The sequence below is a fragment of the Haliaeetus leucocephalus genome, unplaced genomic scaffold (genome assembly GCF_000737465.1).
Source record: "Haliaeetus leucocephalus isolate CR32 unplaced genomic scaffold, Haliaeetus_leucocephalus-4.0 Scaffold0, whole genome shotgun sequence".
NCBI classification, from domain to species: Eukaryota; Metazoa; Chordata; class Aves; order Accipitriformes; family Accipitridae; genus Haliaeetus; species Haliaeetus leucocephalus.
Window position 1 is genome coordinate 23,011,421 of NW_010972436.1, and position 16,872 is coordinate 23,028,292.

At 42.4% G+C, this 16,872-nt stretch overlaps 1 protein-coding gene across 1 annotated transcript in view; it reads left to right on the forward strand.

Moving 5' to 3' along the window:
* Positions 1-16,872, forward strand: part of PRKAG2 (protein kinase, AMP-activated, gamma 2 non-catalytic subunit) — a 157,086-nt gene that overhangs the window by 67,166 nt on the left and 73,048 nt on the right. Inside the window, exon 3 of the mRNA XM_010586149.1 lies at positions 13,846-14,060. Within this exon, the coding sequence (XP_010584451.1) occupies positions 13,846-14,060 (215 nt within the window). The remainder of the gene's footprint in view (positions 1-13,845; positions 14,061-16,872) is intronic.

The window sequence follows — 16,872 nt, forward strand, 5'->3', positions numbered from 1 at the left end:
GAAGCAAAGGATGTGGTTTTCTTGGCAAGTACAGTCTCCTCATCTTATGTCCTCTGCATCTGGACTGGAAGGACTAGACACCAGTCCCCTTTCTCGTCTGGTTTTTGCACAGCCTGGCTCAGCTAATGAGCTATCAGCCACAAACCCTTATCTGGATGGCTCTTTAAAGCCAGCTGGTCTTTTACCATCTGACTGATTCATTTGTGTTGAGCAGCAGCAGATGACTCTCAGCATCAAATACATTTTTGCCAATGTTCAGTAAACTAGGGTAATAGATGTGGTTTACTACTTGCAGAAGTGCCTGAAAACTTGTCAACGGTCTGTTTGTGGAGGCAGATTCAATCTAAATGGCTTTCTGAGTGGGAGTCCTGGGTATCTAGGGGATATGCAGGGATTGGGGTAGTGATGCTCTTGTCCAGAGCTGCCCATGCTTCGAGGAATAGGTTGCAGCACCACCTTCCTTTAACAACTGAAAACAACCAGCTTTCCAGTGCAATAGTTACTTGTTACAAGGAGAAAACAGCTCATAATTTATTTTCAGAAATGAGGTCAAAATAGTGCAGCTGGGGAGGGAAGTGACTGACGCAGCGGGTCGGTAATGAGATACAAAGCCTTTCCCTGCTAGGTTAAATCCAGCTTCAGTCAGCAGTGACTGAAATCTTTTATCATTTGACAGTTGTTCACCGCGGCCTTTGCGGTGTTGGCTTTGCTCCGTGACATCTGAGTCAGGACTTGCATAACCAGCACCCTGCTCAGCTGCCTGTGCATCGCACGGACCTGCACAGGGAGCTGGGGCAGGTTAGCAGCGAAGCACCCGCTCCTCTTGCCGGGATCACCCTTGTCCTCCTGCTCTTCAGAAGGTTTTAGGTTGAACGTACTTTTTTCCTGGTTCGAAGCCCTGAACCCTGTCTGTTTCCAGCTGTGTCGGTGGACGGGGCAGTGGGGTGGAGGTTGTGGTAATCATCTACTCTGAGCTGAAGAGCAGCATTAGAGCGGCTCTGCCAGGGCTGTTGCAGCAGCCTCACCAATTGCTCGATCTGGTCCTGACTGGTGAGGCCATCCCTTCCCCAGGAAGTCTGGTCCTGCCCTCGGGTTCCCTCCTCGCAGCCTCCTCTGAAGCCCCTCTCCATGTCTGCCCCTGTGTGCACAGATCCTTGAAGGTTAAAGCCTTAAATAAAAGGGCATAGGTGTCTTCTGTACATTTCCTTTCCTTGACCATTGTAGAAGTACAAAAAACAATAGGGCAGACGGTCAGATCACTGCCCACAGGTTGTTTTCTAATGCACATCTAGGAATGGATGTAGCTTTCTTACTGACCCATCTAGGGAAGGAGATACTGAGATATTTAAGACCTGCTTTTCTTCTCTGGCACGTTAGCCAGTTGGAGTTGTTTCTGCCTTTTCCCCTTGTAGTATGTTAACTTTCATATCATAGATTTGTCTGCATCTCTTATGTCTGAGCTTTCAGATATTGCCTGGTCCTAGTCAGAGAGGTAGCAAACTTGGAGGAAGGGCCTCTTCAAATGTACCTGCTTGGAGATGCACTGAGCTTTTTCCTGATGCAATGGAAGCACCAAGCACTCTGTTCGCCTTACATGATTTTTATGGCTGCTTAATTTGCCTAGCGTCTGCAGTTTAAAGTGTGCTAGTCCTCTGGGTTTGTCGTGTACGTGAACAGACACGGCTCAGCCTTCCTGAGTCTGAGGACTGAAGCGATGGCTGTGAAATCCCTAGCGCGCTTTAGAGTATTGAATTGAGTGTGAAATAAGGATAGTCGAGAGTGTCAGTGTGAACTGCCTGTCCACAGCTGATGGGCTGAAGTCTCCCAGGACTTAGAGAGACACCTGCAAAAGGATGAGAACTGGTGTCATGGGAGGGAAAGGCAGAATGAAAGGGCAAAGGTAGATCTCCTTAAATACATCACATTTCCCCACTGAGGGAAATCTCTGGCATGAAGGCATCCCCTGCTCCAAAGAGTCTGCATTTAGGTACTCTCTTTCAACATGCCGGTTCCTTTTGGCTCCTACTGTTTTCATACACTTTATAGCAGGATGACAGCTCTGAGGAGTAAAACAAGCCAGGAATGTGACTGCTGTCATGTGCTGGAGGCATGCTCTAATAGCGACCTGGGATGGGCTGTGGGTTGAAGCTGGGGTTGGATGACAAGGGAGGGGAAGGATTTCCTGGAGAGGAAAATTGCCTGGCCAGCCCTTTGGAAAAATGTAAGCGTGCTCTACTGAAGGGCACTTGTGCTTTTTCCTGCCAGGAGCTTGCAGCACCCCAGAGCTGGGTGTTGAGAGGAGGTATCAGCTGCAAACTGTTGTGCAGGCAAGTGAAGGAAGCCAGCCGGTGGCATGCTTTTGGGGGTTGGTCTTGCAGGTGCTCTGGTGAGTAGGCAAGTGGATGAAGAAGGTTTCAGTCAGCCTGCAAACAGAAGGTGAAATAAGAAAAAAGGAAATGGGTGAGGAATTCCTCTAACTTATTCTAATAGCATCAGTCTCTAGTGGACCCAAAGTGGAGCGTTAGATGTAACATTTTAGCAGGAAGCGTAGAGAGGAGAGGAGATGCTTGGTCTGCAGAAGAAGGAGGCAGATCAGGAGTCAAGAAAGCATATGTGGCTAGGAAGGCACAGGCCAACCTTCCGTCATGTAGTTGGTGCAGAAATACCAGAAAAGTGTGTGGTCAATATAAATACTTGGCAATAGAGATATAAAATCGGACCGGGTGTTGGTTGATCCAATGCAATGGATGTCAGTGAAGTTTAGTCCCCTCCCATGAGTTTGAATTTTACTATAGGCAGGTAAGAAGAATAAGATGATGGAGTTTAAGGGGACCTCCAAAATGATAGAATCATTAAATATCCCGGGGTGAGTGTTCATTTCATCTAACTGATATTTATCCAGGTATGTGTTTAAAGCTCCGTTTAGGCTTTTGTTAATAAAGTAGGGATTCATTTCTTGCTGAACTCTTTGAGTAGGATGGGCCAAAGTGCTCATGGCTCTGTTGAGCATGTAGCATGCTGGCTAACCATGTTTGACTTGCACAGTTGTGGCAACACCAGCATCTAAAACTTTGTAGGCATACCTTTTAGTATACCTCAGGTAGCCTCTTGGGGTAACTCCTGGCTCCATCCTGAAGTTTTGAGGTACAGATGTGATATCGCTGCTCTTCAGCCTCATTTAATTGCTGGGTATCATGACAGTACTTACTTTATGGGTAAGGGTGTGGAGAATCACAGCAAGAGGACAGGGCTTCATTTGATTTTAAGGTCACCCAGCTTCTGTGCTGGGAGAAGAAAATAAGATGGTAACTGATTCCGCATATATGGGAAGTGTGGACTTGCCAGTGGTAGATAAGTCCCTCCCGATTCAGGGCATATTTTAAGTCTTGTGATATAGTTGTGGTTTTGGTACACGGCTGTGCAGCCACCTTCTCCCTTTCTTTCTCCCTTGTGCCCTCAGCCAGATCCTAGATGAACAGCTCTGTTCATAGCAATCATTAGCAAAACTTGGGCTGTTGTTTTCTGTACACTTCAAGTGGTATAAACCAGCAATGCCACTGTACAAAGTGATTCTGCTTTCTTCCTGGCCCTTTTCCTGCTGCCCTCATCGTTGTGCTTGTGTTTGTACTGCAGTGGGAGACCAGTCTGGGTTAGAACTAACCAGAAGGACAGAGATCTGAGGTCGGTTGTAACCTACATCACTTCGAGATCTAATCGTGAAAGGCAGAAGAAAGCCGGTGTTGCGTGGATCATTTCATGGGAAGGAGAGGGTTAGTCTCGGAGCAGGCTAGTGTCTAGAGAAAGCAGCCATTTACTGCTGCACTAATGTTCAACTAAAAGCATGATCCAGTACCAATGAAGGCAATGGAAATTATACTACCCAGTGGCATAAGGAACAGGAGCAGGCCCATAGCAATTTATTTTCCGTCAAACAAGAGCCATGAAGTCATTAGTTATTTCTTCAGAAGGCTTTGGTAGGTGTGCTAGAGAGCACTGTGTCATCTCTGCTGTGCCATGTGTGCACAAAAAGATTAATTCCCAGGTTAGCAAGATAAGAATTATGATGAGACAGAAGTCTGAGTCAGACACAGTGGGGAGAGAAAAATGCCACAGGCTGAAGCAGTGCTTGGACTCCTGTTGAATTTTGAAAAGAGCTAGAATGAGGGAGATTTTTTGTTCTTTTAATAATGAAAAACATGAGTTTCAGAAGTGAAGAAATGGCAAATTACGGCTTCATTCTCTAGCTACAGCTTTCCTGAGGATTTGGAGCACTTTGCAAATATTTAATTACTCTCACCTCAGTGCCCTTGTAAGCATTGCAGAAAATAACACAAAAGTAAACTGTGCTGCAAGACTTGCAATCCAGCTGTAACATTGATGCCTTTACTAGCACCTCTAGAGCTATTTTCTTCATTGTAAGAGTAGGAAACTGAGGCTAATGTGAACTGATAAATTAAATAGAGAGCAGGTCCCAGGACCTGAGTCCTGAAGACTCTGCTCCGACAGCCTTATAACCTGCTATTCCGAACCTCAAAGTGGCACAGTCTGAACACCTGCCTTCTTGCTGCGCGGTGTGGCTGTGTGCAGCATTACAGTATGCATTCCCCTGGCGCCAGCCCTGGGGCTTTCATGCGTACACTGTAAATGGATATCCTAGTGGTCTTTATGTGCATTAATATTCTGTCTTTCGGTTACACAGAGAGTAGATGTACTGTGGAGATGAAATCACCCACAGTGATTTCAGTGGGGTTCTGCAGGCTCGGATTTAGACTGTTCTTTTCATTAACTTGGACCTCTAATGACAGATTTGTAAAATGTTTGGGGTTTTTTTCAGTTTCTATAGGGTGTTCCTCTCCTTTAGCATGTTACAGAAATAAGGTACGTGGTTAAGGCACTGATGCAGAACAAGCAAGCTCAGAAAATCTTTGCCTCAGTTCCCTCATTTTTTAAGTTTACATTGGATGAGCATATCGTAAATCATAGGAGAAGCAACAACTTACCCTATTCTGCAACCCCCCAAGCAGCTGCTTTTGAAAAACTGACATTCAGTGCAGTGATTAAGTATGAAATCCATAAGTGTGAAATTAAGCATCAGAACAAGCAAGTAATTACTTCCAAACTTGTCTTTAGATGTTGTGCATACAACATTCCCCCTCCCACCTTTCCCCCCTTAATTTTCCTCCTCTTTTCCTTTGCCTCTCAAAATGTAAACCCTTCAGGTCGGGGCCTGTGTTATCTTTTATGTTTGTGAAGCACGTTGCACACAGTGGGTGCTACCAGAAGCAAAACGCGAACGATGATGATGGTAACTGTGCTTTGGAAGCTTTGCTGTGCAAAACCAGGGAGAGGGTGCTGGGGCAGAAAGCAGTTATAGCAGCCTCTAGCAGAGGACAGGGTAATGGAGAGACAGACAGTGCTGGCCACTGAAGTGTCACCAAAGACAGCCAGTTTGCAGCTTTCTGTAACGGCAGGGGAGCATTTAGCTCAGCTTGGCTCAAAACAGCAAAGAAAGCCTAGATAGGACAACTGAGGTTAATGTGGAAAGAGCTGTTAAATGTTAGCTTTAGCAGCCAGACGTCTTTGCTAAAATAGAAAACAAAAGTTATTTCATTAAAGCCTCTGAACACAAAGTACTCTGTGAAAGTTTAAATGCCAGGTGGTGTATTAAGTAAATAAAGTAGCTCTGCTGTAGGCACTGTTTCTCACAGCAGCCGGCTCTAACCAGCACGTAGTACAAGTGACCATGTGAATCTCTGCCATGTGATGTAGTGCTATGCCCGGCTAACGTGCTGATACAGGGCTGGGAAGTCAGAGGAGATTTTTCTTTCAGCAGTTATCAGTATGTTGATAAGGGCCAACTGTTGCACATGGCTTATTTGCATGGATTGGCTTATGCTCATTAGTCATCTAGTTTGGATCAGAAAAAGAAACTTGCGGTTTGCACAAATGTCATGTGTCTTTCCAGCAGAGTTTGAATGGAGGGATTGATTTTCATTTTAATGACTTTTTAGATAGGTATCATAGTACTGCGCAGTTAGCTTTTGTTATACCCCAGCAGTTACCCCCAGGCAGCGGTTGCAGAACGTCGTATCCCATTATAGGCGGTCCTGGGTTTGTGTACAGCAGGAGCCGTTTGGAAGGTGGCACTCATCAGCTCCTCTGGCTCTGCTCTCAGTGGCAGGACTGGAAAGTCAGCCAGGTGATTCAGAAAGTGAAAAGCTGGTATTTGCAAACTTCTTGACCCCATGCTTTGTGGGTGATGGACGCACAGGAGGATGAAGCATTCTTTGCTCACGTGTGCTTCTTATAGAGATGCACGCCGAAACCTCCTCCTCCTGCTTCTTGTGGTTCTACAGGATGTTTCCCCATCGTGCTGTTACCTGCTGAGGATCACTGGTAATACTTTACTCCTATCACTGGCACTGGTGCTGCCAAGGTATGTGTTGCCTGTGTTTCTGACAGTGTGTGCTGGCCACAGCCATATGGTGCCTGGTAAAGTCTTGGTACTGAGTCTCTTGATGTAATTACCATGCTGAGCTAATTGCTCATGCCTGGCTCAGGTACTTATTCAGTGGCTGCCTCAACCATGACCAGGACCTCTTCATTTATCACCTGTCAAGATGTCAAACAGCACTGGAATGTGCATTTGGCTGTCTCAAAAAAAAACAAAACCAAAAAAAAGCCATTCTTTGCCATCAAGCTTGTGGGTGATCTCTGTTTCTTTGCTATGAGTTAGCTGTCCACAGTATTCTCTCCAGTATTTGCAAGACAAAGGAGAAAGGGTGGCAGAAAATCAGGAGTTAGAAGCCAGGCTGGAACCTTCCTGCCAATGAGAACTAGAAAAATCCCACTGGGAGGGATGCTCTACGCCAGGATTTCTGGTCTGTTTGCTGCATTTGGATCCCATGTATCTGTTGCTTTAAAAGCAACAAATTCATAATTGTATACATGTCTGGATCCTATGTACTACTTCCTGCAGCTTGCCTATAGCCCTAACAGCCCAAGTTCACAGCCCTTGACAGCCACCTCTCTCCCGACCATCAAGCCCCCGGTCAACTCACATACCCTGATAGAAATTTGTCTGCTGAATAAAGGAAAAATGCAAGTCTGTTGAAAACAGTCAATGCAAACCCCAAAGCGATGAAACTCATCTAGTTGTAGAGAGTAACTGTTAAGAACTAAGTGTGAAAACGCAGAGTCACTGTGGAGGTTTCTGTCTCAAAAAGGTGCTAAGCTTGGGAGGAGGGGGTAGAAACCACCCGCAAGGGTGCTCGTGCAGTGGGGCCAGGGGAGCTCTGCAGGGTATATCCCCCACGGCTGGGAGCCTGTCGGACTGATCCAGCCCGACAGTGCAGAGGCGATGACTGCTTTGGTAACATATCCAGAACCTCGCAGCGCACCCTGAAGAGGCAAAACAACACAAAACCGAAACCTCGCAAGGCCTGCAAAGCCCCCTTTATCTGAGACTGGTGGTGTAGCCTGCTTGCTGTTCCCAGGTGGTGGGTATTTGAAAAGCTGCTCTAAGGAGATGAAATACTATTTCAGTTATGTTCCGTAAGCCATGCTGACATAACGTGTCAAGTCTTTCCAGATTTGTCCAGTACATCTAACAAATGTAAGATAACCAACGTACGATTCTGGGCAAGGTGGAAGATCCTCTGACTAATCAGCAGCGCAGGAGAAACCTGCAGTAAACCCTTGAAAGGATGCAGCATTGGGAAGGTGTTTCTCCTGATCAGCCTTTCCTCATAAAGGGGCCTCGAGATCTTCAGAAAGAAGAACAATTCTCAAAACTTTACTAATTAAATTCTTCAGCTCCTGATTTTCTCAGTTTTACAAGGAAAAGGTGTTAGTTCTTTAGGAATGTAAATAGACCACAAGTGGAGTAGAACAGGCTGAATCCTGGAAACTGATACAGCTTTGTCTTTGGTTTTACAAAGTGAAATAGCTTCTAAAGCAAAAGTTGGAGCTATCAGGTTCAGATATTTCTGTGGCTGAGACCATGTAAGGAGCGGTTTCCTTTACTATGTTTGAACTAATATAAAGAAAGTAGATTTTTACTGCAAAAATATACATTTCCCTGTGAAACTTTTCAGACAGTGTATGATATTTTAATGACTTAGAATGTGTATTTTTCTCTTCCTTTGATTAATAAAAAAATCTGAAAGATGATTTTGGAAACAAGTAATCTTCCCATTGAATGGTGTACCAGCTACATGAAAAGACATGGAGTTGTTTCAATAAGATTGAAACCAATGTGCTTACTAATGCAGCTAAGGTAGATGCTGCTCAGCCGGAACCAGGGACCTTAGATGAAGGACTGGAAGGCCTGGCCATTATACGGGTGACGCTCTATTGGTCACAGATACAGGCTATATGCTTTGACAGTAGAAGCTATAGTTCTTGTAGGGCAGGAGGCATCCTGAATTGGTGTGTAAGTGAAAATGCTAGATACGGCAGGAAATTTCCTGGGCAGTATCTGTCATATTTTTTGCTACAAAACCTCAAGATTACTTTTCAGGCTTAGTTTTATGTATTTTTTTAAAAAAATTAACAGCTATTTTACAATATTTAGTGTCAACATCACCAGTACTATTTGAATAGAAACAGCCAGTAGCCATTTACCTGCTGATGGGTTCATAGTCTTATTGCCATTAAGTGGCATTAAACTTCATCTCACATAATTTGCATCAATTTGCTTATGTGTCAAAATTAACACAGTATTGTGTCTGAAGAGTGAATCAGCTTAATGAACAGTCGGCTCAACTCAGATTCACTTGTGCTGCTAACTACTTAAAATTCAGCAGCCACAGCCTGCTGCCTTCTCTGTTTCACTGCCAGCTGAAGAATGGAAATGAAAGGACAGTGTTGTCCTGGGAAGGAATCAGACAAAAAGTGTCACATGGAGCCACTGCAAATGGAAATTCCTTTTGTTTTTTTCTGAGAAGTTTCAGTCTAAATGGTAAATTAATATATCCCTATATATAAACTTGGAAAGCTATTTTAGCAACAGCTTTTATGTGTTAGCAATGACATTATCTGCGTGATCGGGCACAGGATGAGAGAATCCTGGTGTGATCCCTAGGAAGAGGTACACTGCAAAAGTGATTTGTGTTTCATGGCCAGTAACTCTCACCACTTTTAGCAACTTCATCTTAAGCGCACAAATACAAAGGTAAAGTCTGAGAGCAGGCTGCTGGCTATATCCTTTGAGCCCTCAACAAGGGAGTGTGACTTTATTACGAACCACCTGAAGCCACCCTTTTGTAGAGGAGCATTAGCACATCCCTGCAATCCCTAGCAGCAAGCATTTGTGGGCAGGTGGCTCCGAAGGTTCATGGGGGCAGGGGCTGTTTTTCTTTCTGGAAAAGGGCTGATATAAAAGGGAGGCTTTGGCAGGAATCACTGGGCTGTGAGCAGCATCCTTCCTCCCAGCAACTGCCAGATGCATCCTGCCAGGTCAGGCATGAAATGTAGGTGACAGAACTAATGTGGGTGTCACCCAGGGAATGTAGGAAATGTAGGAGGGCAGCCACCCTTCTTCCCTTGGGAGTATGTGAATGACAACATAGCGCTTTATCCTTTCCTGTTATGGATCAGTAGAGGGCTGGTTTGGATCAGAATGCCCAAGTAGGTGGGTGGAGAACTTCATGCTGTGCAAAATAAGGGCTTTATTTAAAACGAATAGTTGCAAATACCTAGAGAAACAAGTGAAAGCAGCAACATTATCTTGATGTGTTTGTGACCAACTAAATACCAGCCAGCGCTGCGTGCTAACTTGGGCCAAAGCCTGTGGGCTCTGCTCTTACAGCAGTACTTTCTCAGGACTCTTGCATCCAACCTGTGATGTGTGGCTAGATCCCAGCTGACGTTGCTCAAATGCAGACACAGAACTGCATGCTGGGCCATCACTGCGTGCCGTCAGAGACAACACTGTCACAGGGAGAAGGCAACCAGAGATAGCTCCATTTTGCTCAAAATTAAGACTAATGGTATTTAGTTCTGTTAGGATCTCACGTACATGTTCTGGATAAAGTTATACTATAATACGAAAGTTGTTTTACATTAATGCAATTTTGCACCATGTATGAATATATTCTTATGAATAGTTATTCATATGCATATTCAATTATGCAAATGTTAGGACTTATGATTCACCAATTACGGAGACCACAAAGTTACCCTCTTTTTTCACTCTTGCTTTGTCCCCAGAAAGGAGATGCCAGGATGAATCAGAACAAAGCAAAACTCTCGGACTGTTTTAAAACTGGACAGGGACGATAAATAGAAAACATAGGATAAAACCTTGTGTTAGCCAGTGACACAGTAACTGATCTGCTAGATTTTTTCTCTTTTATTTTTTGGTCTAAAATTCTTGGTTTGTGTTACAGAAAAATGAAGAGCTATTTAGATTCTCAACATGAAAAGATCACATTTCATTATGCATTTCATTGTCTGATGAAAGAAACATTAGCATAAGAGATAATTACTTACCATATCAGTTCATCTTGTTACCAGAACCAGTAGATTTTGCAGCCAATCTCAAAGATTGTTTTCCAAAATCCTACATACATATTGAATTTTTTCAGCTTCATTATAGAAGACTCTAGAATTGTTGGCTAGTTTTCACTGCTTAATTGTTTTATGCATACTTTCTCCAAAATGAACTATTTTCATCCATGGGATATAGCTGTATTTTGTATCTTCAATGGACTCCTTTTGTAGTAGAACAGAGCAACTACTGCACATACATATAATGATATATTTACACCAATGCTGCCTGTTCAGGTGGCAGTCCAATAGGATTAAAGTTAATACAAATTTCTGTTACTCCTGAACTGATTTTGGTCTGGGTATATATTACAGATTTTCATTCTTTTATGTGGCAGGCTTTTATAAAATCCTTTGTAGGGTTTAGGATGTTGAGCTGTATCACAGCAGCCAAAAGTCTTTGTTTTAATAATCATAAAAATAACATTTCCTATGGGATTATTCTTTCAATCTCAGTATTGTACAAATGTAAGTAACATAGATACCACAATAATGCTATGAGGTAGGCTTTTAAATACCAAAGATTGAAAAGCTTAATTATATAATTTAATCAAATACCCTGCAAAATAATTATAATTTTCCCTCCACCTCTGTGCAGCAGCTGAGTCATGGAAAAATTGGATCTCAAATATATTAGGGTGTGCCTGATGGTGAGTACTTTATGTTTTAAGTGCCTACTTGAAACAGTCAGTTCTAAGGCTGAGTGCTCCCAGGAAAGTTACTGAAGTCACAGATGCTCTTCATCCGTAAAAACTCATGACAAGTGTCCAAGGCTGGCACCGAAAAGGAGATTCACCAACAGTGAATGTTCTTATAAAATGGAAACCACACTGTCTATCCTGGCTGTGCTGTTACACATCTATAATGAGGTGGCAATAGTTTTCATAGGATGTAAGAGATGTTACTTCCTTGGTCTCCTTTGATCCTCACCGTCCTGTGTCCTATAGATGTCCTCTACACTTGGCAGGCCAGCCTCGTTAGGACAGTGAATATGTGGTTTCCTTATGCCTGGTAATAGCGCTTTTGGCAGAGCTGGTTGATACTGGAAACGGTTTTTGTAGACTTGCTGAATACATTAGCGGACAGTGAACACATCCCAGCAGCAAGACTTTAAGGTCTAATGGTGTTTTTCTCCCTTTTTGTGGTTTTTCATTCGCATCAATTACAGCCCCCATCCACTTCAAACCCCAATTTGAGTGCTCAGAAAACATTTGTACATCCATAAAAACACAGAAGAGCATCTTCCCCAGAACTGTTTATCTAAATTTGTCTGTAAGCAAAAACTGAACAGGCAAGTTAGGTGTCCTTTTAATCCTTCAAGATGTGGAACACTCCAGTCCACTGGAATCACCAGAAGTTGAGGACATTCAGAATACCAGGGTTATTCTTCTTGCCTCACCCCGTGGCATGTCACATTAGCCAACGTTTGTATCTGCCTACAACACCCAGTCTCCGCTGGATCTGTGGTTATTGCTCTTGGTTGGCAGAGCTGCAGGTCTCTTTATGAAATGAAGTGGAAGTCCTTGGAGGGCAGCTGCAATTCTGGAACAGGACTGAAGAGAGGGACTGAGTAGGGGGTCCTTTTTGATTCCAGCAAAGCTAAAATTTTTCAGTGAGAGTTAGGATTTTCTTTGAAAGAAATAAACGCATTACACTGCACCACTAAACCCACTACAAATAAAACACCTTAGAGCCTAATTATTTTGCAGGTTTCTTGATGAGTGATTCTATTCTCTTAAAGTTAATTCTCTTCATATGTAAAAGCCATCAAGAAAGGTTGTTTTCAATGAAGAATGATAGCTAAAGAACAGTTACCTAAATTCCTCCTTAATTCCTTTAACCATATGGTAACTCTTCCCCAGGTATGTCAGGAGTGATAGTTTCTTAAAGTAATAGATCCCTCCCCGAGTTGTTGGATTTCTAGTCTTCTGAGTCTAGCATCTTAGTTATTACTGAGTTTTATTCTTACTTTCCATCAATACAAAGTTTTCTTTGAAAATGCTGTCTGTGAGGTAAAATGTGACACTGAGAGGTAATGAGTATAAAGTGAGTTGTACTAATGCACTTTACCCCAGGTTGGAAGGAAGGACCAGTAAGGGCTCCATGTACACCAGTGCAAAGCTTTTGAATGGGAAAAAATCTCTGGTGGAAAAATCTCTGGTGGAGCCTTGAAAGCTCACACCGAGAAGATGAGCTAGACTTATCATGAAGATGCATTATCATGTTCTCAAACAATTTTTTGGGTGGCTTGGGATTTTATGCTTATTAAATGCTATCTTATCTGCTCCCTTTCGATGGACTTGACTCCTCTCTGGACTAACTGATCATCTGCACAAATCTCTGGAAGTACAAGAAGTGAACCAAATTCAGAGATTGTATAGCCCACTTAAAAATATGTAGCTCTGTTCAGCCTTATAGTTTTTATGCATTTAAGTCTGTCCTGATTTATGCTGGCATAAGAGAATCATCCTTTGTTTGCTGACATACATATAGATATAACAGGAAACACAGATGTTTTAACTTGAATTTTATAATTGGTTGTAGATGTCTGCTGTTTCTTAAATGGATAATAAATATAGCTTAAATGATCTGTTTGATTACAATTCAGAACTGCCCTAAGAACGTAACCAAAAATACAGCTGGGGTAGATAACTCGTGTCAAATAAACACAGGATGCTCACAAGAGAAATGATCTGCTGCTGATATTGATTTTCAGCAAAAGATATGAATAATCTTTCTCCTCAAGGGCTGCTGAAAACAATTCTAGTTTGTATAAAGGCATTGCCAAGAGCCTTATAGAAAGCAGACTGAGGCTCATGGGAAATATGCCCTCTTTCGTTTTGCCTCTGCTCCTAATTTTATTCTGTTGGCTGAGATACTGTTAAAATAATGAAAGAAAAGAAAAAGCAACCATTAAAGCTCTTGAGCCATTTGCCATGAGACAGAGGTAATCCCGAGACTCACAGGAGTATTAAAATTATAACAATAAAGTAATACCAGTGCTGAGGATAATTTTTAGAAATAAGCAATCAGACAGGAGGTTAACACAACACGAATCTCCAGCACTCTTGTCTTGCCACTTGGCCTCCCTAAATGGATCAGACTGTTCAACCAGTTGAATGATTAAAAGAGTTTTAAAGGCAAGGCAGAGCAATTCCCTTTCATAAATGAGGAGGTGAGATACATACTTTTAGTCTGGGGAACTGTGATGCAAAAATACATGTTCACTGTAAAGCTGAGATTTCTGTCTACTTTTCTTCTGAACTGATCTTTGGTAATTATTCTTGTTTACAGCCTCTGGCCTCTCCTCTTCTCCATCTACCCCAACACAAGTGACCAAGCAGCCCACGTTTCCTCTTGAATCCTACAAGCATGAGCCTGAGAGACTAGAAACACGGATTCACTGTTCTTCACCTCCGGACACAGGGCAGAGATTTTCTTTGCCTCCATCTCAAAGTGCAGCCAAGCCTCCTATCATGACACCAGCTCCCTGTGCTACCTCAAAACCAGTAAGTAAAGCATGTGTCCAGTTTTCCACTGGGAAATGTACAGGGTTGTGTGTTAACTGTTTCTTGTATTACAACTGGTGGGCTAGAGCATGTATGTCCGTACTGTGGAACAGAATGAGAACAATGTCATGGGCCTTTTACTTCAGACTTGTCTCAGCTTTCCCAGTATTCAGCTGACAAGGCACTAGGACTCCAAAGGTGGTAGCTCCCCTTTGGATTTACCCATATAGGAACTCATTTTTGCACTATTCTCAAACAAGTTTTGCAGTAGCTATGGATCCCAGCATACACTGCTGAGATGCCACTTTAGAGAAGGATAAAATTTTATTTAGGATGGTCTTTTATCTCCTTTACGAAAAGCTGATGAGAGAACTAGCAGCCAAGGAGAGCACATCAAAAAGAAATTCACAGTATGAGCTGCAGGGGTTCTGAGTTCCAGCTGCCTCTGGAGTGTGAGATGACTGAGACAGCTGGTGTCTAATGGCACTAGTTGCTATTACACCTCCTGCCCCAGCTCAGAGATTAGAGAAAGAAGGGCAGTACTACCAGGGTATTTTTCCAGCCCCCCACGTAGTAGAGGTGACTTCATAAGAGTGGTTTCTTCAGCTCCTGGGAATGCATGAACTCAGCAGTTCCTGGGAATACATGAACTCCAACCTCTGATACTCCCCACCACAACATCCGCGCTGCATGCCGTTGTGCCTCCTCCCCTCCCCCTCGGCCAGCCTGAGCCTCAGAGGCATCGGTCTTCTTCTTTTCTTTTCTCCTCTGCTTTTTTGCTCCTTCTTTCTTTTCTGTGTTAATTCCTTTGCATTGACTGTATCTTTCTGTTTACCGTTCCCCTGCCGCATGGAACTAGCAGACTGTGATCTGTCACCAGAGTTAACTACCCTGCATGTGTCTTTCCCAGATTTTCTTCTTCACTTTTTTTCCTCAGAATAGAAAATCTTTGACATTTTCTCTATCTAGAAATCTAGACCTGTAAAGGACATAAAGGTTCATGAGGTCTGTTTCCCTGTTGAACGACTACAAGTTCTGTTTCATTCCAGTTCTTAGTAATTTATTTAAAAGCGGGAAGTTTCCTCCCACTTGCCCATGGGAAAGCTGTTCCAGGATCTGAATATGCTAACATAGCAATCCCAAAACCCTTTTGCTTTTGTGTTAGGTACCTCCACAGTAGCAGCGGCCGTTCTTATGCTGAAAGTGTTTAGGTACATACTACTTTCAAGTCTTTCACACACATCCAGTAAAACACATGCCCTGTTTTGGGGACCCCTTCTGTAATGGTTAGGAAGTCTCTGATTTTCAACCAATTTTTTTCATGGACAAGTTGTGACCATTTGCTCTTATAATCAATAGCCATTTTCATTCACTGTTTGTTACATCCTGTTGTACCTGTAGCCAACCTTTGTTTTTCTAGATTAAGCAAGCCAAACTCTCCCTACAAAATACAGACTTTCTGTTCTGCTGCTATGCAAAAGTAAATAATTAAAGTATTAAATAAAATTAATCCTATATTGATAGTTAGGGAACTCCAGCAGTAACTTTTCTCCAGCCAACTCACTGCCTTTCTATGTAAGTAGTAGTCTTGGGATACATAGATTATGAAACTCAAAGGCTTGTAGGACACAAAAATATTTTTGGTAGGTTTCAGTCAATATCAGCCATAGTATTTGCATATGCATGTATTCATGTTAGGCAGCTACAGAGGAGTCTTTTGTACTTATTAGAATAGAAATGGGGAAACAACATAATCTTAGCACATTCCACTGACTAAAAGACTGAAAAGTTTGTTTTGTTTTTAATTATTTGCTGATTTGGAAAATATGAAGTTGAGTAGAAGATGCCAGAATAAAGAAACAGAATTCTCAGCAAATATTTATCAACTGTTGTGTTTGTATATATGTACAGGAGAGAATCTGGATGGAAACTCAGTATGTCTGACTCAAATATTTCTTGTTCAGAAGATACAGTAATACATAGGATGTATAGCGCCTGATTATCTTTGTTTTGTACCCTCTGTACTCATTTATATCTGAGAACAGTGAGTGTGCAGGGCTGCTAGTGAATCATTAGTTTTTTGGTTTACTTGGGAACAAATGTCAGCAGCTACAGATCTGTGAGGAACTGAGGATGTTTAATTCTCAACAGAAACCAGGCAGAGAGATTTGCCATGCTCTTCTAGTAGGAGAAACTGTTAGAGAAGAGAAAGGCTAAGTTTCTGCAGAAGGGCATGAATCTGAAGCTGATGGGTGTTCACTCAGGACTGTTGTGTCTTTTGATCCCTGTAAGTTATTTACCTAGCATTCCTTTACAAATATGACAGCAGTAGACCAACATTCTTAATTTGAGTACTGTATTTCAAACATTTATTCTGAGCTGTGTGTTTATAAATACATTTTCATAATGCACATGCCATAAACAAATCTGTGAAAGGCAAACTCAAATTCTTGTTTACTTAGATCATCATTTCTTGGCATAACAATTCCAAGTATCTTAAAAACACACTATAAATTATATGATAAATGGTTTCATAGTGGCCATGCTGTTAGATGATCAGTTTAATGACAGGGAAGCTTCTATGTTGACTTATGAAACGAGAAGTTGACTCTTACCTACAGGGTTCTGTCAACTTAAATCTCATTTACTTATTACATTGTTTAACTAGTGATGATATGTGAGATCCCAGGACTAATTCTAAATAATTCATGATTGCTATATATATTGCAGTAGCAAAGAGTAACCCTTGAACCCAGACCCGGAATTATTATTAAAAAAAACCCACAGAACAGCAGATAACTATAGGAAGGTG